Source organism: Pseudophryne corroboree, chromosome 2 (assembly GCF_028390025.1).
Source record: "Pseudophryne corroboree isolate aPseCor3 chromosome 2, aPseCor3.hap2, whole genome shotgun sequence".
Classification (NCBI taxonomy): domain Eukaryota; kingdom Metazoa; phylum Chordata; class Amphibia; order Anura; family Myobatrachidae; genus Pseudophryne; species Pseudophryne corroboree.
In genome coordinates, this window is record NC_086445.1 from 385105563 (window position 1) to 385131556 (window position 25994).

Consider the following 25994-nt stretch of genomic DNA (forward strand, 5'->3'; position numbering starts at 1 on the left):
ACGACATGAGACGGCCGGCAAACATATTAGTATCTGTCCAGGCGTCTAAAACACCGTCAGGGACGTTATAATGCCCATTTTACCTCAGTCGGTCGACACAGACACGGACACTGACTCAAGTGTCGACGGTGAAGAAACAAACGTATTTTCCTTTAGGGCCACACGTTACTTGTTAAGGGCAATGAAGGAGGTGTTACATATTTCTGATACTACAAGTACCACAAAAAAGGGTATTATGTGGGGTGTGGAAAAACTACCTATAGTTTCTCTAACGTCCTAGTGGATGCTGGGGACTCCGTCAGGACCATGGGGAATAGCGGCTCCGCAGGAGACAGGGCACAAAAGCAAGCTTTTAGGATCACATGGTGTGTACTGGCTCCTCCCCCTATGACCCTCCTCCAAGCCTCAGTTAGGTTTTTGTGCCCGGCCGAGAAGGGTGCAATCTAGGTGGCTCTCTTAAAGAGTTACTTAGAAAAAGTTTTTAGGTTCTTTATTTTCAGTGAGTCCTGCTGGCAACAGGCTCACTGCATCGAGGGACTTAGGGGAGAGATTTTCAACTCACCTGCGTGCAGGATGGATTGGATTCTTAGGCTACTGGACATAGCTCCAGAGGGAGTCGGAACACAGGGCTCGCCCTGGGGTTCGTCCCGGAGCCGCGCCGCCGACCCCCCTTGCAGACGCTGAAGATGAAGAGGTCCGGAACCAGGCGGCAGAAGACTCTCAGTCTTCATCAGGTAGCGCACAGCACTGCAGCTGTGCGCCATTGTTGTCAGCACACTTCACACAGCGGTCACGGAGGGTGCAGGGCGCTGGGGGGGGGCGCCCTGGGCAGCAATGTATAATACCTGTATGGCGAAAAATACATCACATATAGCCCTTGAGGCTATATGGATGTATTTAACCCCTGCCAGATATCTAAAACTCCGGAGAAGAAGCCCGCCGAAAAGGGGGCGGGGCCTATTCTCCTCAGCACACAGCGCCATTTTCCCTCACAGAAAGGCTGGTGGGAAGGCTCCCATGCTCTCCCCTGCACTGCACTACAGAAACAGGGTTAAAACAGAGAGGGGGGGCACTGATTTGGCGATATGTATATATATTGAAATGCTATAAGGGAGGAACACTTATATAAAGGTTGTCCCTGGATAATTATAGCGTTTTGGTGTGTGCTGGCAAACTCTCCCTCTGTCTCCCCAAAGGGCTAGTGGGTCCTGTCCTCTATCAGAGCATTCCCTATGTGTGTGCTGTATGTCGGTACGTGTGTGTCGACATGTATGAGGAAAATATTGGTGAGGAGGCGGAGCAAATTGCCTGTAATGGTGATGTCACTCTCTAGGGAGTCGACACCGGAATGGATGGCTTATTTATGGAAATTACGTGACAATGTCAACACGCTGCAAGCCGGTTGACGACATGAGCGGGCCGGCGAACAAATTAGTATCTGTCCAGGCGTCTCAAACACCGTCAGGGGCTGTAAAATGCCCATTTACCTCAGTCGGTCGACACAGACCCAGACACGGACACTGATTTCAGTGTCGACGGTGAAGAAACAAACGTATTTTCTTTTAGGGCCACACGTTAAGGGCAATGAAGGAGGTGTTACATATTTCTGATACTCCAAGTACCACAAAAAAGGGTATTATGTGTGAGGTGAAAAAACTACCTGTAGTTTTTCCTGAATCAGATAAATTAAATGAAGTGTGTGATGATGCGTGGGTTTCCCCCGATAGAAAATTATTGGCGGTATACCCTTTCCCGCCAGAAGTTAAGGCGCGGTGGGAAACACCCCTCAGGGTGGATAAGGCGCTCACACGCTTATCAGAACAAGTGGCGGTACCATCTACGGATAGGGCCGTACTTAAGGAGCCAGCTGATAGGAGGCTGAAAAATATCCTAAAAAGTATACACACACATGCTGGTGTTATACTGCGACCAGCGATCGCCTCAGCCTGGATGTGCAGAGCTGAGGTGGCTTGGTCGGATTCCCTGACTAAAAATATTGATACCTTTGACAGGGACAGTATTTTATTGACTATAGAGCACTTAAAGGATGCATTTCTATATATGCGAGATGCGCAGAGGGATATTTGCACTCTGGCATCAAGAGTAAATGCGATGTCCATATCTGCAAGAAGATGTTTATGGACACGACAGTGGTCAGGTGATGCAGATTCCAAACGGCACAAAGATGTATTGCCGTATAAAGGGGAGGAGTTATTTGGGGTCGGTCCATGGGACCTGGTGGCCAGGGCAACTGCTGGAAAATCCACCGTTTTTTACCCTAAGTCACATCTCTGCAGAAAAAGACACCGTCTTTTCAGCCTCAGTCCTTTCGTCCCTATAAGAGTCATATCTGCCCAGGGATAGAGGAAAGGGAAGAAGACTGCAGCAGGCAGCCCATTCCCAGGAACAGAAGCCCTCCACCGCTTCTACCAAGTTCTCAGCATGACGCTGGGACCGTACAGGACCCCTGGATCCTACAAGTAGTATCCAAGGGGTACAGATTGGAATGTCGAGAGGTTTCCCCCCTCGCAGGTTCCTGTAGTCTGCTGTACCAATGTCTCCCTCCGACAGGGAGGCAGTATTGAAAACAATTCACAAGCTGTATTCCCAGCAGGTGATAATAAAATTACCCCTCCGACAACAAGGAAAGGGGTATTACTCCACACTATATGGTGGTACTGAAGGCTAGGTGAGACCTATTCTAAATCTGAAAAAATTGAACACTTACAAGGGTTCAAATCCAGATGGAGTCACTCAGAGCAGTGATAGCAAAGAACAAGGGGACTATATGGTGTCCCGGGACATCAGGAATGCTTACCTCCATGTCCCAAAATTTGCCTTTTCTCACCAAGGGTACCTCAGGTTCGTGGTACAGAACTGTCACTATCAGTTTCAAGACGATGCCGTTGGATTGTCCAAGGCAACCCGGGTCCTTACCAAGGTAATGACCGAAAGGAGGATTCGTCTTCAAAGAAAATGGACGACCTCCTGATAAGAACAAGGTCCAGAGAACAGTTGGAGGTCGGAGTAGCACTATCTCAAGTAGTTCTACGACAGCACGGGTGGATTCTAAATATTCCAAAACCGCAGTTGTTCCGACGACACGTCTGCTGGTCCTAGGGATGATTCTGGACACAGTCCAGGAAAAGGTGTTTCTCCCAGAGGAGAAAGCCAGGGAGTTATCCGAGCTAATCGGGATCCTCCTAAAACCAGGAAAAGTGTCAGTGCATCATTGCACAAGAGTCCTGGTAAAAATGGTGGCTTATTACGAAGCGCTTCCATTCGGCAGATTTCACGCAAGAACTCTTCAGTGGGATCTGCTGGACAAATGGTCCGGATCGCATCTTCAGATGCATCAGCGGATAACCCTATATCCAAGGACAAGGGTGTCTCTCCTGTGGTGATTACAGAGTGCTCATCTTCTAGAGGGCCGCAGATTCGGCATTCAGGATTGGATGCTCGTGACCACGGAGGCCAGCCTGAGAGGCTGGGGAGCAGTCACACAAGGAGTGTGATCAAGTCTGGAGAATTCTCTCCACATAAATATACTGGAGCTAAGAGCAAATTTATAATGCTCTAAGCTTAGCAAGACCTCTGCTTCAAGGTCAGCCGGTATTGATCCAGTGGGATAACATCACGGCAGTCGCCCACGTAAACAGAAAGGGCGGCACAAGAAGCAGGAGGGCAGTGGCAAAACTGCAAGGATTTTTCGCTAGGCGGAAAATCATGTGATAGCACTGTCAGCAGTGTTCATTCCCGGGAGTGGACGACTGGGAAGCAGACTTCCGCAGCAGGCACGACCTCCACCCGGGAGAGTGGGAACTTCATCGGGAAGTTTTCCGCATGATTGTGAACCGTTGGGAAAGACCAAAGGTGGACATGATGGCGTCCCGCCCGAACAAAAAATGGGACAGGTATTGCGCCAGGTCACGAGACCTTCAGGCGATAGCTGTGGACGTCCTGGTAACACCGTGGGTGTAACAGTCGGTGTATGTATTCCCTCCTCTGCTTCTCATAACCAAGGTATTGAGAATTATAAGACATAGAGGAGTAAGAACTATACTCGTGGCTCCGGATTGGCCAAGAGGGACTTGGTAACCGGAACTTCAAGAGATGCTCACAGAGGACTAATGGCCTCGGGAGCTAAGAAGGGATTTGCTTTCAGCAAGTACCATGTCTGTTCCAAGAGGAACCGTGGCATCGGCCTTTAAGAAAGGACCTGCTCCAGCAGGGACCTTGTCTGTTCCAAGACTTACCGCGACTGCGTTTGATGGCATGGCGGTTGAACGCCGGATCCTAAGGAAAAAGGCATTCCGGAAGAGGTCATACCTACCCTGGTCAAAGCCAGGAAGGAAGTGACCGCACAACGTTATCACCACATGTGGTAAAAATATGTTGCGTGGGTGAGGCCAAGAAGGCCCCACGAAAAAATTTCAACTAGGTCGATTTCTGCACTTCCTGCAAACAGGAGTGTCTAGGAGCCTCAATTTGGGGTCCATTAAGGTTCAAGTTTCGGCCCTATAGATTTTCTTCCAGAAAGAATTGGCTTCAGTTCCTGAAGTCCAGACGTTTGTCAAGGGAGTATTGCATATACAGCCCTTGTGTGCCTCCAGTGGCACCGTGGGATCTCAACGTAGTGTTGGGATTCCTCAAATCATATTGGTTTGAACCACTCAAATCTGTGGATTTGAAATATCTCACATGGAAAGTGACCATGCTGTTGGCCCTGGCCTCGGCCAGGCGATTGTCAAAATTGGCGGCTTTGTCTTACAAAAGCCCATATTTGATTTTCCATTCGGACAGGGCAGAACTGCGGACTCGTCCCCAGTTTCTTCCTAAGGTGGTGTCAGCGTTTCACCTGAAACAACCTATTGTGGTGCCTGCGGCTACTAGGGACTTGGAAGACTCCAAGTTGCTAGACGTTGTCAGGGCCCTGAAAATATATATATATATAATTCCAGGACGGCTGGAGTCAAAGTCTGACTTGCTGTTTATATTGTAGGCACCCAAAAAGCTGGGTGCTCCTGCTTCTAAGCAGACTATTGCTCGTTGGATTTGTAGTACAATTCAGCTTGCACATTCTGTGGCAGGCCTGCCACAGCCAAAATCTGTAAATGCCCATTCCACAAGGAAGGTGGGCTCATCTTGGGCGGCTGCCCGAGGGGTCTCGGCTTTACAACTTTGCCGAGCAGCTACTTGGTCAGGGGCAAACACGTTTGCTAAATTCTACAAATTTGATACCCTGGCTGAGGAGGACCTGGAGTTCTCTCATTCGGTGCTGCAGAGTCATCCGCACTCTCCCGCCCGTTTGGGAGCTTTGGTATAATCCCCATGGTCCTGACGGAGTCCCCAGCATCCACTAGGACGTTAGAGAAAATAAGATTTTACTTACCGATAAATCTATTTCTCATAGTCCGTAGTGGATGCTGGGCGCCCATCCCAAGTGCGGATTGTCTGCATTACTTGTACATAGTTATTGTTACAAAAAAATCGGGTTATTATTGTTGTGAGCCATCTTTTTTAGAGGCTACTTCATTGTTATCATACTGTTAACTGGGTTCAAATCACAAGTTGTACGGTGTGATTGGTGTGGCTGGTATGAGTCTTACCCGGGATTCAAGATCCTTCCTTATTGTGTACGCTCGTCCGGGCACAGTACCTAACTGAGGCTTGGAGGAGGGTCATAGGGGGAGGAGCCAGTACACACCATGTGATCCTAAAAGCTTGCTTTTGTGCCCTGTCTCCTGCGGAGCCGCTATTCCCCATGGTCCTGACGGAGTCCCCAGCATCCACTACGGACTATGAGAAATAGATTTATCGGTAAGTAAAATCTTATTTTTTCCTGAATCAGATAAATTAAATGAAGTGTGTGATGAGGCGCGGGGTTCCCCCGATAGAAAATTATTGGCGGTTTACCCTTTCCCGCCAGAAGTTAGGGCGCGTTGGGAAACACCCCTTAGGGTGGATAAGGCGCTCACACGCTTATCAAAACAAGTGGCGGTACCGTCTCCAGATACGGCCGCCCTCAAGGAGCCAGCTGATAGGAGGCTGGAAAATATCCTAAAAAGTATATACACACATACTGGTGTTATACTGCGACCAGCGATCGCCTCAGCCTGGATGTGCAGCGCGGGGGTGGCTTGGTCGGATTCCCTGACTGAAAATATTGATACCCTTGACAGGGACAGTATTTTATTTACTATAGAGCATTTAAAGAATGCATTTCTATATATGCGAGATGCACAGAGGGATATTTGCACTCTGGCATCAAGAGTAAGTGCGATGTCCATATCTGCCAAAAGATGTTTATGGACACGACAGTGGTCAGGTGATGCAGATTCCAAACGGCACAAAGATGTATTGCCGTATAAAGGGGAGGAGTTATTTGGGGGTCAGTCCATCGGACCTGGTGGCCACGGCAACTGCTGGGAAATCCACCGTTTTTACCCTAAGTCACATCTATGCAGAAAAAGACACCGTCTTTTCAGCCTCAGTCCTTTCGTCCCCATAAGCATATCTGCCCAGGGATAGAGGAAAGGGAAGAAGACTGCAGCAGGCAGCCCATTCCCAGGAACAGAAGCCTTCCACCGCTTCTGCCAAGTTCTCAGCATGACGCTTGGGCCGTACAGGACCCCTGGATCCTACAAGTAGTATCCCAGGGGTACAGATTGGAAAGTCGAGACGTTTCCCCTCGCAGGTTCCTGAAGTCTGCTTTACCAACGTCTCCCTCCGACAGGGAGGCAGTATTGGAAACAATTCACAAGCTGTATTCCCAGCAGGTGATAATCAAAGTACCCCTCCTACAACAAGGAAAGGGGTATTATTCCACACTATATTGTGGTACTGAAACCAGAAGGCTCGGTGAGACCTATTCTAAATCTGAAATATTTGAACACTTACAAAGGTTCAAATCAAGATGGAGTCACTCAGAGCAGTGATAGCGAACCAGGAAGAAGGGGACTATATGGTGTCCCGGGACATCAGGAATGCTTACCTCCATGTCCCAATTTGCCCTTCTCACCAAGGGTATCTCAGGTTTGTGGTACAGAACTGTCACTATCAGTTTCAGACGCTGCCGTTTGGATTGTCCACGGCACTCCGGGTCTTTACCAAGGTAATGCCCGAAATGATGATTCTTCTTCGAAGAAAATGGACGACCTCCTGATAAGAGCAAGGTCCAGAGAACAGTTGGAGGTCGGAGTAGCACTATCTCAAGTAGTTCTACGACAGCACGGGTGGATTCTAAATATTCCAAAACCGCAGTTGTTTCCGACGACACGTCTGCTGTTCCTAGGGACTGGACACAGTCCAGAAAAAGGTGTTTCTCCCGGAGGAGAAAGCCAGGGAGTTATCCGAGCTAGTCAGGAACCTCCTAAAACCAGGAAAAGTGTCAGTGCATCATTGCACAAGAGTCCTGGGAAAAATGGTGGCTTATTACGAAGCGATTCCATTCGGCAGATTCCACACAAGAACTTTTCAGTGGGATCTGCTGGACAAATGGTCCGGATCGCATCTTCAGATGCATCAGCGGATAACCCTATCTCCAAGGACAAGGGTGTCTCTCCTGTGGTGGTTACAGAGTGCTCATCTTCTAGAGGGCCGCAGATTCGGCATTCAGGATTGGATGCTGGTGACTACGGAGGCCAGCCTGAGAGGCTGGGGAGCAGTCACACAGGGAAAAAATTTCCAGGGAGTGTGATTAAGTCTGGAGACTTTTCTCCACATAAATATACTGGAGCTAAGGGCAATGTATAATGCTCTAAGCTTAGCAAGACCTCTGCTTCAAGGTCAGCCGGTATTGATCCAGTGGGACAACATCACGGCAGTCGCCCACGTAAACAGACAGGGCGGCACAAGAAGCAGGAGGGCAATGGCAAAAACTGCAAGGATTCTTTGCTGGGCGGAAAATCATGTGATAGCACTGTCAGCAGTGTTCATTCCGGGAGTGGACAACTGGGAAGCAGACTTCCTCAGCAGGCACGACCTCCACCCGGGAGAGTGGGGACTTCATCGGGAAGTTTTCCACATGATTGTGAACCGTTGGGAAAGACCAAAGGTGTACATGATGGCGTCCCGCCTGAACAAAAAACTGGACAGGTATTGCGCCAGGTCAAGAGACTTTCAGGCAATAGCTGTGGACGTTCTGGTAACACCGTGGGCGTACCAGTAGGTGTATGTGTTCCCTCCTCTGCTTCTCATACCCAAGGTATTGAGAATTATAAGACGTAGAGGAGTAAGAACTATACTCGTGGCTCCGGATTGGCCAAGAAGGACTTGGTACCCGGAACTTCAAGAGATACTCACAGAGGACTCATGACCTCTGCCGCTAAGAAGGGACTTGCTTCAGCACGTACCATGTCTGTTCCAAGACTTACCGCGGCTGCGTTTGACGGCATGGTGGTTGAACGCCGGATCCTAAGGGAAAAAGGCATTCCGGAAGAGGTCTTTCCTACCCTGGTCAAAGCCAGGAAGGACGTGACCGCACAACATTATCACCACATGTGGCGAAAATATGTTGCGTGGTGTGAGGCCAGGAAGGCTCCACGAAGAAATTTCAACTCGGTCGATTCCTGCATTTCCTGCAAACAGGAGTGTCTATGGGCCTCAGATTGGGGTCCATTAAGGTTCAAATTTCGGCCCTGTCGATTTTCTTCCAGAAAGAATTGGCTTCAGTTCCTGAAGTCCAGAAGTTTGTCAAGGGAGTACTGCATATACAACCCCCTTTTGTGCCTCCAGTGGCACTGTGGGATCTCAACGTAGTTCTGGGATTCCTCAAATCACATTGGTTTAAACCGCTCAAATCTGTGGATTTGAAATATCTCACATGGAAAGTGACCATGATGTTGGCCCTGGCCTCGGCCAGGCGAGTGTCAAAATTGGCGGCTTTGTCTCACAAAAGCCCATATCTGATTGTCCATTCGGACGGGGCAGAGCTGCGGACTCGTCCCCAGTTTCTCCCTAAGGTGGTGTCAGCGTTTCACCTGAACCAGCTTATTGTGGTACCTGCGGCTACTAGGGACTTGGAGGACTCCAAGTTGCTAGATGTTGTCAGGGCCCTGAAAATATTGGTTTCCAGGACGGCTGGAGTCAGGAAAACTGACTTGCTGTTATCCTGTATGCACCCAACAAACTGGGTGCTCTTGCTTCTAAGCAGACGATTGCTAGTTGGATGTGTAGTACAATTCAGCTTGCACATTCTGTGGCAGGCCTGCCACAGCCAAAATATGTAAATGCCCATTCCACAAGGAAGGTGGGCTCATCCTGGGCGGCTGCCCGAGGGGTCTCGGCATTACAACTCTGCCGAGCAGCTACGTGGTCGGGGGGAGAACACGTTTGTAAAATTCTACAAATTTGATACCCTGGCTAAAGAGGACCTGGAGTTCTCTCATTCGGTGCTGCAGAGTCATCCGCACTCTCCCGCCCGTTTGGGAGCTTTGGTATAATCCCCATGGTCCTGACGGAGTCCCCAGCATCCACTAGGACGTTAGAGAAAATAAGATTTTACTTACCGATAAATCTATTTCTCGTAGTCCGTAGTGGATGCTGGGCGCCCATCCCAAGTGCGGATTGTCTGCAATACTTGTACATAGTTATTGTTACAAAAATCGGGTTATTATTGTTGTGAGCCATCTTTTCAGAGGCTCCGCTGTTATCATGCTGTTAACTGGGTTCAGATCACAGGTTGTACAGTGTGATTGGTGTGGCTGGTATGAGTCTTACCCGGGATTCAAAATCCTTCCTTATTGTGTACGCTCGTCCGGGCACAGTATCCTAACTGAGGCTTGGAGGAGGGTCATAGGGGGAGGAGCCAGTGCACACCACCTGATCCTAAAGCTTTTACTTTTGTGCCCTGTCTCCTGCGGAGCCGCTATTCCCCATGGTCCTGACGGAGTCCCCAGCATCCACTACGGACTACAAGAAATAGATTTATCGGTAAGTAAAATCTTATTTTTTGCCTTATATTCCCTCACAGCCTAAGAAAGCGCCACATTATCAAATGCAGTCCTTTCGGTCAAATAAAAACAAAAAAGTACGAGGATCTTCCTTTCTTGCCAGAGGTAAGGGCAGAGGAAAAAAGCTGCCATCTACAGCTAGTTCCCAGGAGCAGAAGTCCTCCCCGGCCTCTACAAAATCCACCGCATGACGCTGGGGCTCCGCTGAGGGAGTCCGCCCCAGTGGGGGCACGTCTTCGACTTTTCAGCCACATCTGGGTTCACTCAAAGGTGGATCCCTGGGCAATAGAAATTGTTTCCCAGGGTTACAAGCTGGAATTCGAAGAGGTGCCTCCTCGCCGGTTTTTCAAATCGGCCCTACCAGCTTCTCCCCCAGAAAGGGAGATAGTTTTAAATGCAATTCACAAATTGTGTCTTCAACAGGTGGTGGTCAAAGTTCCCCTGCTTCAACAAGGGAGGGGGTATTACTCAACCCTATTTGTAGTTCCGAAACCGGACGGTTCGGTCAGACCCATTTTAAATTTAAAATCCTTGAACCTATACTTGAAAAGGTTCAAGTTCAAGATGGAATCGCTCAGAACGGTCATCGCCAGCCTGGAAGGGGGGGATTTTATGGTATCCCTGGACATAAAGGATGCATACCTTCATGTTCCCATATATCCACCTCATCAGGCGTACCTGAGATTTGCGGTACAGGATTGTCATTACCAATTTCAGACGTTGCCGTTTGGGCTTTCCACGGCCCCGAGGATTTTCACCAAGGTAATGGCGGAAATGATGGTGCTCCTGCGCAAGCAGGGTGTCACAATTATCCCATACTTGGACGATCTCCTCATAAAAGCGAGATCACAAGAGCAGTTGTTGAACAGCGTGTCACTATCACTGAAGGTGTTACAACAACACGGCTGGATTCTCAATATCCCGAAGTCACAGTTAGTCCCTACGAATCGTTTGACCTTCTTAGGCATGATTCTGGATACGGACCAGAAAAGGGTTTATCTTCCGATAGAAAAGGCCCAGGAACTCATTACTCTGGTCAGGGACCTATTGAACCCAAAACAGGTGTCAGTGCATCACTGCACTCGAGTCCTGGGGAAGATGGTGGCATCTTACGAGGCCATTCCCTTCGGCAGGTTCCATGCGAGGACCTTCCAATGGGACCTACTGGACAAGTGGTCCAGGTCACATCTACAGATTCATCAGTTGATCACCCTGTCCCCCAGGGCAAGGGTGTCTCTCCTGTGGTGGCTACAGAGTGCTCACCTTCTAGAGGGTCGCAGGTTCGCCATTCAGGACTGGATTCTGGTAACCACGGACGCGAGCCTCCGAGGTTGGGGAGCAGTCACACAGGGAAGAAACTTCCAAGGTCTTTGGTCAAGCCAGGAGACTTGTCTTCACATCAACGTCCTGGAGCTGAGGGCCATATACAACGCCCTTCATCAAGCGGAGACTTGGCTTCGCGACCTACCGGTTCTCATTCAGTCAGACAACATCACTGCAGTGGCTAATGTAAACCGCCAAGGCGGCACAAGGAGCAGAGTGGCAATGGCGGAAGCCACCAGGATTCTTCGCTGGGCGGAAAATCATGTAAGTGCACTGTCAGCAGTGTTCATTCCGGGAGTGGACAACTGGGAAGCAGACTTCCTCAGCAGACACGATCTACATCCAGGAGAGTGGGGACTTCATCAGGAAGTCTTCGCACAGATTGCAAGTCAGTGGGGACTGCCCCAGATAGACATGATGGCGTCCCGCCTCAACAAAAAACTACAGAGGTATTGCGCCAGATCAAGAGACCCTCGTGACACCGTGGGTATTCCAGTCGGTATATGTGTTTCCTCCTCTTCCTCTCATCCCCAAGGTGTTGAGAATAATAAGAAAAAGAGGAGTACAGACAATTCTCATTGTTCCGGATTGGCCACGAAGGGCCTGGTATCCGGATCTGCAGGAAATGCTCACAGAAGATCCGTGGCCTCTTCCTCTAAGACAGGACCTGTTACAACAGGGGCCCTGTCTGTTCCAAGACTTACCGCGGCGGCGTTTGACGGCATGGCGGTTGAACACCGGATCCTAGCGGAAAAGGGCATTCCGGATGAGGTCATTCCTACTCTGATAAAGGCTAGGAAGGACGTGACAGCAAAACATTATCACCGTATATGGCAGAAGTATGTTTCTTGGTGTGAGGCCAGGAATGCTCCTACGGAAGAATTCCATCTGGGCCGTTTCCTTCACTTCCTACAGACTGGAGTGAATTTGGGCCTAAAATTAGGCTCCATAAAGGTTCAGATTTCGTCCCTATCCATTTTCTTTCAGAAGGAATTGGCTTCTCTCCCAGAAGTACAGACTTTTGTGAAGGGAGTGCTGCCTATTCAGCCTCCTTTTGTACCTCCAGTGGCACCTTGGGACCTGAACATGGTGTTGAGTTTCCTTAAGTCACACTGGTTTGAACCACTTGAAACGGTGGAGTTAAAATATCTCACTTGGAAAGTGGTCATGTTGTTAGCCTTGGCTTCGGCTAGGCGAGTGTCGGAGTTGGCGGCTTTGTCTCATAAAAGCCCCTATTTAGTTTTCCATATGGATAGAGCGGAATTGCGGACCCGTCCTCAATTCTTGCCAAAGGTGGTTTCGTCTTTTCATATGAACCAACCTATTGTGGTGCCTGTGGCTACGCAAGACTTGGAGGATTCCGAGTCCCTTGATGTGGTTAGGGCTTTGAAAATTTACGTCGCCAGAACGGCTAGGGTCAGGAAAACAGAAGCACTGTTTATCCTGTATGCAGCCGACAAGGTTGGCGCTCCTGCTTCTAATCAGACTATTGCTCGCTGGATCTGTAATACGATTCAGCAGGCTCATTCTACGGCTGGATTGCCATTACCAAAATCAATAAAGGCCCATTCCAGCAGGAAAGTGGGCTCTTCTTGGGCGGCTGCCCGAGGGGGTCTCGGCATTACAGCCGTGCTGCTACTTGGTCGGGTTCAAACACTTTTGCAAAATTCTACAAGTTTGATACCCTGGCTGAGGAGGACCTCATGTTTGCTCAATCGGTGCTGCAGAGTCATCCGCACTCTCCCGCCCGTTTGGGAGCTTTGGTATAATCCCTATGGTCCTTACGGAGTCCCCAGCATCCTCTAGGACGTAAGTGAAAATAAGATTTTAAACCTACCGGTAAATCTTTTTCTCCTAGTCCGTAGAGGATGCTGGGCGCCCGTCCCAAGTGCGGACTATTTCTGCAAGACTTGTATATAGTTTTTGCTTACATAAGGGTTATGTTACAGTGTTCCTCAGTCTCGGACTGATGCTGTGTTGTTTCGTACTGTTAACTGGTTGGTATATCCCAAGTTATATGGTGTGGACTGGTATGAATCTTGCCCTTAGATTAACTAAAATCCTTTCCTCGTACTGTCCGTCTCCTCTGGGCACAGTTTCTCTAACTGAGGTCTGGAGGAGGGGCATAGAGGGAGGAGCCAGTGCACACCCATACCTAAAGTTCGTTCTTAGTGCCCATGTCTCCTGCGGAGCCCGTCTATCCCCCATGGTCCTTACGGAGTCCCCAGCATCCTCTACGGACTAGGAGAAAAAGATTTACCGGTAGGTTTAAAATCTTATTTTCCTTTATATGGACATTAACACACACATGAATAAATTATTTGCAGAAAGCACATTTTTTATAGCATTGCATTTGGCTGTGTCTTAGGGTGTGTTGACAGTAGTGAATGAAGTCTGACTGGTTAAAAGAACATGGGTCTATGTACTAAGCCTTGGAGAGCAATAGGGGCAGATGTACTAATCTTCGGAGAGTGATAAAGTGGAGAGAATTAAAGTACCAACCAATCCGCTCCTGTCATTTTTAAAACACAGCCTTTAACATGGCAGTTAGGAAATGATTGGCTGGGATTTTATCTCTGTCTACTTTATCTCTCTCCAAGAATTAATATATAGACCCTCGTATCTCAGGAGAGCTGTATGTAAGAAGCCTGACAAGGAATGAGTTTAATACTGTACGCTGGGCAATACTGGACATGGCGGGACACTACAGCATTTAAATCTGAAATGTCAGCCCGTAAGTGACAGGTGTTCCAACTGCCAATACCTTCCATGGGAGCGGAACTCACAATTTCAAATAACAGCACAGTGCTTTGCCAAGGTTCCAGCGCATTTACAGTACTTAGATATGCACTGTCAACAGGGATTATACCACTGAGTGCTATAATGTAATGTTACTAAATGTTATTCATATACAGTATGTGGGATTTTTGATTTACAGCAGCATGCCCAGAACGTTCTAAGTAAAGCTGTCATTTTGCCAGTATCTCCTTGATTTTCCCATTTGTTTTTTTCTTCCTATCACTTAGCCTTTCTTTCACCAACAGTGGATTCATTAGATTGTCCTGTAGGTAGGTGCAGGGTGTGCAGTGTGTGAGTTAGTGTCTTCCAGTTGCCTCTCATTAAGGTGTGGCTGTACTCTATAACATTGTTTTTATTAGTGTATTGTAATAATAACTTTTTTACCTGCAGAAAAGAAACGCTTAATGGAAGTTACCATTAAGATAAATGGCAAAGGAACTAACTGGTTCCCAGTGGGAGCAGACAAGCAGTATATTGTGTTATTTGTGTGTGATTTGATTTGGATCATGTTCCCTGTATTACTAATGAGTGTGTTACTGTTTAGGTCTGTTCATATCATCAAGCTGCTGTTCTGCCGTTTACAACACTGTCATATAGTGAGTAGTTTAATATATTAGCCTCTAATCTCTGTTTATTACTCCAGACCTACAGCTTGACTACACTCTGACAGATGAATTCTGCAAGAACCATTTCTTGGTGGGCCTCCTCCTCAGGGAGGTGGGGAATGCACTGCAGGAGTTTAGAGACACAAGGCAGATTGCCATCAGTGTGCTGAAGGGTTTGATGATCAAGCATTCATTTGATGACCGATATTCTTCTAGGGTACGTGACACCTCACAAAATCAGTTAAACTGGAACAAACATGTAATTGAAAACTCTTACTAATTTCATGATATAAAAAAGTAAAAATAAAACCAACATCAATGTTTAATATATCTTTCACCGAAAAATGTTGTATGACCTTGCTAAAGTATAAACTTAAACGTGACACACTGAGTGCAATTGCATTTATCAAACTAATCAGCTGCAGCTGTCAGATGTTATCATAGCTTTTATTTGCAACCAGGGACGTGCAGTCAGGGGAGGCAGGGGAGGCAGTGCCTCCCCTGTCATTAATGATTAAGATAATACAAAGAAGATGCATATGACACATATTCTGTGTCATATGTATCTTCTTAATATTATTCTTTACGTAACTCCTCTCTTTATGTGCTTGGGAGGCACCGATCGTGGTGCCTCCCGTTGTCACTGGGGAAAGTATGGGGAGCGGGGGGCGGGCACGGGCGGGGACTAGCCATGGGCTGTAAAAGCCCATTGAAAATATATGGGAAAGCGGCACCATTAGCGGTGCCGCTTTCCTACAGGGACGTGCTTTCAACCTATGAAAGCACGTCCCTGTCAGTGAGGCCACAGTGATTGGCCAGCGGATCCGTCACTGGATCCGCTGTCAATCACTGTGTGGGCGACGCTGGCGGAGGAGGTGCGGGCGGCTGGATGCGGCGATGGTCCGGGCGGCGGGATGCGGCGGTGGTTCGGGCGGCGGTGGAGCAGGCGGCGGGTTGCGGCGGCGGAAAATTACCTTGATCCTGCAGAGTTTGGCAGCGGAGCGGTTTCAGTTTCAAAAATGGCGCCTCAGCGTCATTTTTTAAATTCAAGATGGCCGCCGCGAGCCAATCACGGCTCGCCGCGTCATCGCCCCGCCCCCCGGCTGACTTATATAAGTCAGCGCGAGGCGGAGGAGAGTCAGTCCGACGGCGGAGGAGGAGCAGTGAAGAGCTCCTGAAGAAAGAAGACGGCCGGAAGTCCTGGCTGGGCGGCGGCTATGCAAAAGAGCTTAGCAGCCGCCGCCCACCAGGTGAAGACGCTGGAAGCCCTGGGGGGGTGGCGCCCCCCAGGTGAAGACGCCGGAAGCCCTGGGAAGGCGGCGGCCACGCAAAAGAGCTTAAAGGCCGCCGCCCCCAGGTGAAGACCCAGATTAATAAAGCTTCTTTTCAAGACGTGTGGAGTTTTATTTTAATATTTTCTTTACAGGTGGACTACAGGTGCCAGCGGGCCCTTTATGTCCGGGCATGCTGGCACTTGTGGTTCTCCAAGTGCCAGCATGCTGGGGCAGGCTTGCTGGGACCTGTAGGCTACCTGTAAAGAACAATATTACTATTCTTTGCAGGTGGACTACAGGTGCCAGCAGGCCCTTTATGTCCGGGCATGCTGGCACTTGTGGTTCTCCAAGTGCCAGCATGCTGGGGCAGGCTTGCTGGGACCTGTAGGCCACCTGTAAAGAACAATATTAACACACAATGAACCCCGCACCCACCGCCACCAGGGGTGCGGGGCATAGCACTGGGCTATCAGCCCAGTGCTGGTTATTGCTCGGGAGGGGGGACCCCATTTTTATATTTTGGGGTTCCCACTTTCCGAGGAATTCCAACCCTGGGCTAACTGGCTGGGGGGCAGATTAATGTTATGGCAGGGGGACCCCACACTGAGTGTCTCCCCTGCTATGGCATTACTCCCCCTGGCTGGTTCTGCCTAGTGCTGGTTTTCCTGATGTGTTGGGGGACCACACTTTTTTTTGTTTTTTTCGGGGAGAGGGGGGGGGGGGGGGGGGGCTTGTTAGCTGTCAGTGCCTCCCCAGCCAGTGACCTCACCGCACGTCACTGTTTGCAACTACCTCATCAAGACAGCAGAATAGTTGTGTTAACTGTAGACTTTTACGGAAAGGACAGATATATATTATTTTTAGATTTTTAGATTTTTTTTATATATCCAACTTAAGATACTAATGGCCAAATTTTATATGGTATTTTATTGCTTTAACCTAATATACATTCTGTGTAAGGCAACAGTTGTCTTTAGTGCAGTTATTAATCACTTTTCATTGGGACAGATGTATTAAGCCTGGAGAAGTGATAAAGCAGTGATAAGTGCAAGGTGATAACGCACGAACCAATTAGCTCCAATATGTAAATTGACAGTAAGAGCTGACTGGCTGGTGCGTTATCACCTTGCACTTATCACTGCTTTATTACTACTGCAGGCTCAATACATCTGCCCCATTATTGTGTTTTTTCCTCCACCCCAAATACAATTTGAATCAGCAGTAACAGTAACATGAATACCTGCTTCTACAGTACCTGGACTGCTCTATACAACTACATAATGATAGTTTTGTGTAGCGGACCACCTTCTATTTACACATCTTTGTCAAATAATGGGCGTATTTATTGTTTAAAGTTGTTGCTTCTATGTTCACACAGTTCCCATCAATAATACATTCAGCATCTATCTGTAAGACTTTTGGGAACTGCAGATGAACATTTTTGCTGCAGTTTTTCAGCTTTGAGAAATGCAGCATTTGGTGCCAGAGCACTGTCATAATGCACAGGTGTGAAGGATAAAGCGGTCTTGTCTAACAGAGGAAACATGATATACATAGGGTGTTCTATCCGCCCAAGGCATGTATTTGCAGGTATGAAGTCATATTGTAGACAATCAAGACAGTTAAAACATCTACACCAAACAGTGAAAAGGTTGACATGGTCAAAATGTCAACAGCGAAAAGGTCATCGTGTACGTAAAGTTGACAGGGTCATATTGTAGACCATTAAAATGTTGATTGTCAAAAGGTTGCTACTGACGCAAAAAAGGTTGACAGTCAAGGTAGAAATGTGAACATGTCAGAATGTCGACATTTATAATTAAGACAAAACTTTTTACTCTAAATATAGACGGGTCATAATGTCGACAAGTGTATAATTATTCTGGATATTGTATGCATCAACAGCATGGGCCAGCAATCATCGGTCAGCGAGTAGCAAACAAAGATTTGTGTCTGGTAGACAAGTGTGTAAACATCAATGCATATAGATATATGTGTGTGTATGTATGTATGTATGTGTATATATATATAATAGAGAGTGAAGAGAGTGCGCTCATAGTGCAGATCAATTATTATTTAAAAACGCAAATGAAATAAACACACTGTGGGCAGGTTAGCAGATGGTATACCACATTCCACAATGGCAAAACTGCATACCGCTGACACATGGACTCGGGACCTTACACCGCGCCGGCTGAATATTTTCCAGACCGTACCCATCAGGACACCGCGTCACGAGCTCAGGGAGCCAAAATGTTTTGTAGATTACTTAGTCAGGAGGCTCCTGACGAAGTAATATACGAAACACGTTGATGCTGTGCTTGCCAGACGCTTGATCTTCTCCACTCGCACTGCACAGGCTCCCTGAGTTCGTGACGCGGAGTCCTGACGGGTACGGTCTGGAAAATATTCAGCCGGCGCGGTGTAAGGTCCCGAGTCCATGTGTCAGCGGTATGCAGTTTTGCCATTGTGGAATGTTATACCATCTGCTAACCTGCCCACGGTGTGGGTTGTTCAGGGTACGAGTCCTGTAGAATTATTTGATGTTTTTATTTCATTTGTGTTTTTAAATAGAAATTGATCTGCACTATGAGCACACTCTCTTCACTTTCTATTCTAGCTATTTAATGCTCATAAGATTCCTGAGCCTTCTACGGAGAGTTGCTGCGGTGTTGATGTACACCTGTGCTACAGCCCAGAGTGGATTACCTGTGGACTGAGAACTATTACCTTTTAATTACCAGCGCACCTGTACACACTGCTTTTTGGATAGATAGATAGATAGATAGATAGATAGATAGATAGATAGATAGATGTGTGTGTGTATATATATATATATATATATATATATATATACCCCAATTTAGTCAATTTAGCTAATCAATGGTGATCAATATTAAGAAAAAAATATATCTATTGACTGATGAACATCGATCATTGTGGTAAAGGCATCCCTTATTTCAAGACAAATGTACTTAATATTATTCATTGATGTTTACGCGTTGGTCAAACAAACCTCAAACCCAATGCTGTGAATGCCTACACCAGCCAGCATAATGATATACTTGTCAACATTATGACTTGTCTATATGTATTTATACTCTTAAGCTTTGTCACACCTTTTGAGAAAGTCACGTGGGCGTGACAAAATGCGTTAATGTCTCCTCCCCCTCCTGCTTCACACACGTCTGATACAACCTGCTGCGGGAACTTACACAGCCATCTGTGGAGACCACATAACAGCTGGTCCCCGAGGACGCTCGGATGTGACAGCTGTCTGGTGCTTTGAATACATCACTGATCCATAAAGTGAGTATGCACACTGGAAAATAAGCATTGCCGTTTCCAATTAAACTGTGGTGGACTAATTATATAGTGTGCAAATCCACACACTGGAGCCAACATTGACAAATGTTCTAGTGCTATATGTATGATTGCACACTCACCTGAATAGATAATCATCCAGCCAAAAAACAAGGCTGCTATTACCAGGCGAAGGATTGCTGCTTTATTTATTAATTGTGGCTGTTGGAGGTGCTACAGGTATTAACTTACAGTCGGCACATACTATAACTTTATTATATAAAGACTGTTTGGACATATTAATACTAACAGCAAATTTCAACTTCATCGCAGTTTATATACAGAACATCTCAAATGTGTTAATAATCCAAGGACAGAATACACAGTTGCTTTCAAATTGCAACATTTATGTTTTTATTGTGATTTCTTATTATGATACATTGTAGTTATGTACATGCTTTTAAATGTTATATTAAACACTATAATATATATATATATATATATATATATATATATATATATAAAAAAATTTTTTTTTAACTCTCTATTTCAAGTGTGCAGTTGTTGAATTTATATATTGGTGCTTGTACTTCAATCCTGTACGGAAGGTTTGCTTTTAACTGCACCACCTGAAGCAGATTCAATCAAAACCCCTCTGCACCTTGCACTTTTCTTTATATGCTTACGTTTTGTAATGACTGCATTATTATCAATGTCAACATTTTGACTGTCGACCATTTGACCATGTTGATATTTCAAACTGTGTAAATATTGATAGTCTAACTTTTGACCATGTCACTGTCTACATTTGACTGACGACATATTGATTGTCGATGTTTTGATCATGCCGAGGTTTTGGTGTCGATGTTTATTTACATGTCAGAAATTGCAGTGTTCGAAAATCTGACATCACCTTAATGCCATGACATCATTAGTCTTTGTAAACCTGGAAATTAGCTCTGTAGCTTTACTAGAGCATGCAGTACCTTTAATAGGATTAATTATTTTCTCGTTATCTTTTAACATGTGCTAATATATCTACAGTAGGTGTGTGCTTGGAAAATCTGATTTCATGCTAACCCAGCTACGTAGAGACATCTGGTAATATGTGATTCAGCAGAATAATTTGTATTGTTGGTTGGCTTCCCATTTCCATGAAAAATGATTTGTCCGTTCCAGCCTAGCATGATTATCTAGATGAAGTGTTGCGTCGTGTTTCCATGCTTGTATACATTCTTATTGGGGGATCTGTCAGAGAGCACACAAGGCAGATGGCTGAGTAAGCACTTCTCCACATTGCAGAATCTTAACAATTGCAAAGATTTTATAAAGGCCACACATATTAACAAAGGAAATTAGAGTTTATTGGTTCTTTACTCTTTGGAGAGTAGACTAAATGCAAAGACTTTATCCACTTGTGTTAAGTAACTTTTCCCATCATAAATGGTGTTTTACCTTGATATTGGTCATGAAAATTGCATTGCCCATTTCTGTACAGTACAGGTTGAGTATCCCATATCCAAATATTCCGAAATACGGAATATTCCGAAATACGGAATTTTTTGTGTGAGAGTGAAATAGTGAAACCTTTGTTTTTTGATGGCTCAATGTACACAAACTTTGTTTAATACACAAAATTATTAAAAATATTGTATTAAATGACCTTCAGGCTGTGTGTATAAGGTGTATATGAAACATAAATGAATTGTGTGAATGTAGACACACTTTGTTTAATACACAAAGTTATACAAAAATATTGGCTAAAATGACTTTCAGGCTGTGTGTATAAGGTGTATATGAAACATAAATGCATTCTGTGCTTAGATTTAGGTCCCATCACCATGATATCTCATTATGGTATGCAATTATTCCAAAATACGGAAAAATCCGATATCCAAAATACCTCTGGTCCCAAGCATTTTGGATAAGGGATACTCAACCTGTATATGTGTGTGTAGCATAATCCATTGCATTATTCATACTACAGCTGCTGTTTGCATCCTGGATGGAAGGCCTCTGTAAAGTTATTTGAGTGCCGTGTACATGCATAATTTAGTATTTGCCTTTTTCCAAACAATAGTTATCTTTCACTGGATATGGTGAAGAAACCATTCCTAGTGCCTGGTTTATGATGAGCTCTCTGTTGGATTCCGTAATATCCGGTTCATTGTTCTTTTATTCCAGAGTCAGCAAGCGAGAATAGCCACACTCTACCTGCCGCTATTTGGACTTTTGATTGAAAATGTACAGCGAGTTAATGTGAAGGAAACGTCTCCATTCCCTGTGACTAATAACGTAAGTAATAGAAAGTAGTGCACAAAGATCTAAATCAGTATGTTATCATAACATACCACATTTCTATCATGAGGTGCACAACAGGATTTTTATTTTTCTGTTTGTTTCTTTCAAGAATACAAAAGATGATGTTCTAGTCAATGCTCCTGCTGGAAATCCATTGGTCACGCCTCAGAAGCTGGGCAATACGCTGGACAACAGTCTCCATAAAGATCTTTTTGGTGTTATTTCTGGCACAGGTGAGTTGTCCTGTAATGAGAACAATGGATGAGCCATATGAGAACCTGCTTTGCACTCAGTGTATTATACACCACTGGCCTCGTCCATTACGAGAGCACTGTGAGAAGCTGCCATATGTCAATAAAGCCAGTGCTGGCTGTGAAGGGTTTTCCACCTGGCATTTAACAGGAGAATTGTCCATGTTCAAAGTTTAGGTGAATTATTCACAAATAATTTGTCTGAAATACCTGTATCTAAATCTGTTTGGTCCTTACTCTGTATAAGTCCTTGGTTGTATTATGCATGTTATGATGGTAATGAATTCGTCATAAGCCACTGACAAAGGTTTCTTAAGACAACTTTACATTGCAAAGCTTCTGAGTAGATATCTTCTCAAATATCACATTGTAAGACTACACTGTATATAGCAGTTTACTCATATAGGATTCTCAGTGTTCACCTTTTGGTGTTAATGAATAATAGAAGTGTCTTTTGGATTCCCCTATTTCCCAGCCTTATTATGTGGCATGACAAGAGATCAGAAGGCCGTTGTAGTAATCCCAAATTAGTGGATAGATTTCTTAATCGCCTTTTATTTTTGTTCGGTTACGATAGAGCATCACTGCTATACTGTAACGTACAAAACTTTCACATCAATCATTTTGAAGATTTGCTACAAAACCATTGTTTGTCTAAAGGCCCGTACACACTGGTGGATATATCGGCCGTTCTCTTGAACGGCCGATATATCGCGGGACCGTCGGCCAGTGTGTACTTCGTCGTTCACAGATGTATCGCGTCGGCTGCGCAGCACAGCCGACGGCCAATATATCTACCGATATATTGGCGCGTCGCTGTGTGTGACCGCCCGCCCGTACACATGCTGCGGCGGCCGGCGGTGATTGACAGCTGAACTGGGCGGGCGTGTGTATACGCCCGCCCAGTTCATGACGTCAGTCCCCGACGGATCGGGCAGTGTGTATGCACAGCACACTGCCCGATCCGTTCATAGATATATCTATTAGTGTGTACCCACCTTAAGAACATGAAAATCTCCTCGTGTTAGAGTAAATTCTAAGGCCAGTTATACAACTGTGCGATGGCGATTGTCCTAGTAGTCGGGCTGAATTCCTTTGGCCTGGACCAGCTAGGATCGGCCCTACACATATGAAGGACGGAACGACATATCCTTCATTTGCACTGCATCAGGTCGCTAATGATGTGTCCCGTCGGCCCTGTAGCAGGGCCGACCAGGACGGAACGACATATCCTTCATTTGCACTGCATCAGGTCGCTAATGATGTGTCCCGTCGGCCCTGTAGCAGGGCCGACCAGAAGATGTCTGTAACAACAGCAGGACCGCGCAAATCACGGATCCACACATAGCGATATAGGTGATTTGTCATGCCGACACTGCAATTCATGCCAGCATTGCTGTAGCCATTTTCATGTCAAATTCGCACTGAGAGTTGCATTTGCAATACAATTCAAAACTTGTAATACATTCTCCCTGCAAATATGCCCTTTTTGGGGGTGCACACCTGCCAGGGCAGGTGAAAACTTAGGAAAACTCTTTTTATTTTATTGTAAAAATGTTGGGATTCTGTGTAGAACCTCTGGTAGCCGCCTCTCAATAATATTAATGCCCTTGAATTGGTTTACAAAGCATTATTTGACCAAAACAAACTTGTCATTTTTTTTCTGGTAAATTTATCTAAAAAGCTCACAATGGGTTAAGTCATGTGGGACATGTACGAGGTATGTTGAGGTCTTGTATTGATGGAAATTTGTTTTTTGAGCTTGCAGATGGGAACTTTTTTTCGAAACTTGTATTAAAACACTAGAAAATTGCAAATGTTGTAAAGAATAATTTGATGAAAAAACACTTGCTGGCTATCATTATTTCCATCATTCGAAAATGTTAAAAATCAACCATTTGTCACCTCTTAAGAACCTTACCATACTTTGTTTACAGCTAATACCAGCCTACTATATTGTCCTGTAATCTCAGCTGACACTTTTATGGGGTTCAAAATGATTTTTCCACCTTTTCTTGCCCTGTTCCCATTTTGTAGAAAAGTTGCACAACCTTGACACAAGATCCGTGCATTGGCATCTCCCATGTGCATGTGTTTGCGTAGTGTATGTGAGTTTGATGATGTGAGTTCACTTTGGTAAAGTCACACGTAACTGGATTGACCCATAATTTTGAATCTTCATTATATGCCTAATTTCTGCAGTGGGGTACACTGGTATTCCACATGGAACAAGATTGGGTTGTAGAGTTGGATCTTGATCCGAGGCACCAACAGGCTAAAGCTTTGACTGTTCCCAGGATGCACTGCACCGCCTCCTCTATATCCCCGCCTCCAGGCACTGGAGCTCCGTTTGTAAGTTGGTGCCTGCAGTGCAGGCAGCTAACAGGATGGGCTGCTCTAAGCAGCCCTAAAAAGAGCGTTTCTGAGAAGAAAGGAGAATTCAAGGGCCGCAGCACAGGCACTTGTTGCTTATGTCATGCTGACATATAGTGCTGCTGCTCCCTCACCTCCCCCAGCGGCGCTGTATACTCCCGCGCCCTGGTTGCCGGGTACTTACAGCGGAAGCGCTCTGGTTTCATCAGGCACACACATACCGCCGCTGCTTTCCTGGATTGCGTGGCCGCACATCTAGGGAGGAGGTAAGAGGGTCCCCCAGACGGGACCTGCCGAAATCGCGATCCAGACCTGGTCTCCGGAGATGGTCGCGTGGACACTGTGGCCGTGCAGGGATCCCACTATATCCACCAGGGCAAGGTGCATAACTATATGAATATTTAGTACAAGTATTCTGTGATATACATCCATTGTTTACCGTGCATTGTTATATCTGTATACATACATAGCTCTATTACCAGTGCAGTTTTATTGATGTATGTAATAATTTCTGCATTGTACATGTGACTGTGTGTGCCATGACTGTGGTTTCCATGCAGTGTGTCTCACACATATTGCTATCCCTATATTCTGTACCCTGAGGGGGGCTAAGTGCGTCAGGGTCATACATATACAGAGGTGTATCTCGGGGTCCGGGCGCCCCTGGCAAAGTAAGAGACTGGCGCCCTCATATTGGAAATAGGAAAGGCTCATGTGCAAAAAAGGGGCATGATCTTGTGGGAAAGGGACATTACCACAAAATAGTACTCCCAATTAAAATTACGTTTCACAGTAGTACAGTAGTAATCCTTGTCACACTGTGGAGAAATCAGCAGTGCCGGGTGCGGCCAAGGAGGGGCACCGCATGGCGATGCCACCCGAAGCCAGGGGGTATAATCAAATATTAATGGCAATGAAAAGGTATCTCTGCTCACTACCTAGTAGTGGTGATGTAGTGATATATTAAGGATAGTATTCTAGTAGTTTATTTTGAGTTTCTTCACTGTGGTGCATTGCAGTGCCGAACACCGGTGCCAGCTCCTGGCTGCTGCGTGAACCACCTGACCTGGCACTGCCACTACTAAGTGATTCCACCCCCTGGCCAAGGATGGCAACACCAGAAAGCATCCCCTCCTCGGCCAGTGCACCTGGTGAGTGCCATCCTGGCCAATGGGTACTGTAGATAACCTCCTGTCCCGAGCACATAGCCGTAGTCCCCACATCATTCCAGCATAGAAGTAGTCTCCATCCCCCTTCCAGCACATAGCCGTAGTCTCCATCCCCCTTCCAGCACATAGCCGTAGTCTCCATCCCCCTCCCAGCACATAGCCGTAGTCTCCATCCCCCTCCCTGCACATAGGCATAGTCTCCCTCCTCCCTGCACATAGGCATAGTCTCCCCACCTGCACATACACATAGTCTTCTCCCTCCCTGCACATAGCCTTAGTCTCCCCTCCCTGCACACACTGTAGGCATAGCCTCCCCCTCCCTGCACATAGCCATAGTCTCCCCTCCCTGCACATAGACATAGTCTCCCCTCCCTGCACATAGACATAGTCTCCCCTCCCTGCACATAGGCATAGTCTCCCCCCTCCCTGCACATATCCATAGTTTCCCGCCTCCCTGCACATAGGCATAGTCTACCCTCCCTGCACATAGGCATAGTTTCCCGCCTCCCTGCACATAGGCATAGTCTCCCCTCCCTGCACATAGGCATAGTCTCCCCCCTCCCTGCACATAGGCATAGTCTCCCTCCTCCCTGCACATAGGCATAGTCTCCCCCCTCCCTGCACATAGGCATAGTCTCCCCCC

The 25994-nt window shown here is 46.5% G+C and overlaps 1 protein-coding gene across 14 annotated transcripts in view; it reads left to right on the forward strand.

Annotated features, from left to right (window-relative positions):
* The window catches only part of DOCK9 (dedicator of cytokinesis 9), a 513264-nt gene that overhangs the window by 326201 nt on the left and 161069 nt on the right, over window positions 1–25994 (forward strand). For 8 of the 14 annotated variants that reach the window (XM_063953265.1, XM_063953272.1, XM_063953270.1 and 5 more), the window contains exons 31-33: window positions 14719–14897; window positions 21442–21552; window positions 21668–21791. In XM_063953265.1, the coding sequence (XP_063809335.1) occupies window positions 14719–14897; window positions 21442–21552; window positions 21668–21791 (414 nt within the window). Of the gene's footprint in view, window positions 1–14302; window positions 14345–14718; window positions 14898–21441; window positions 21553–21667; window positions 21792–25994 lie in introns of all 14 variants that reach the window. The other 6 variants (XM_063953262.1, XM_063953259.1, XM_063953263.1 and 3 more) reach the window with 1 other exon arrangement.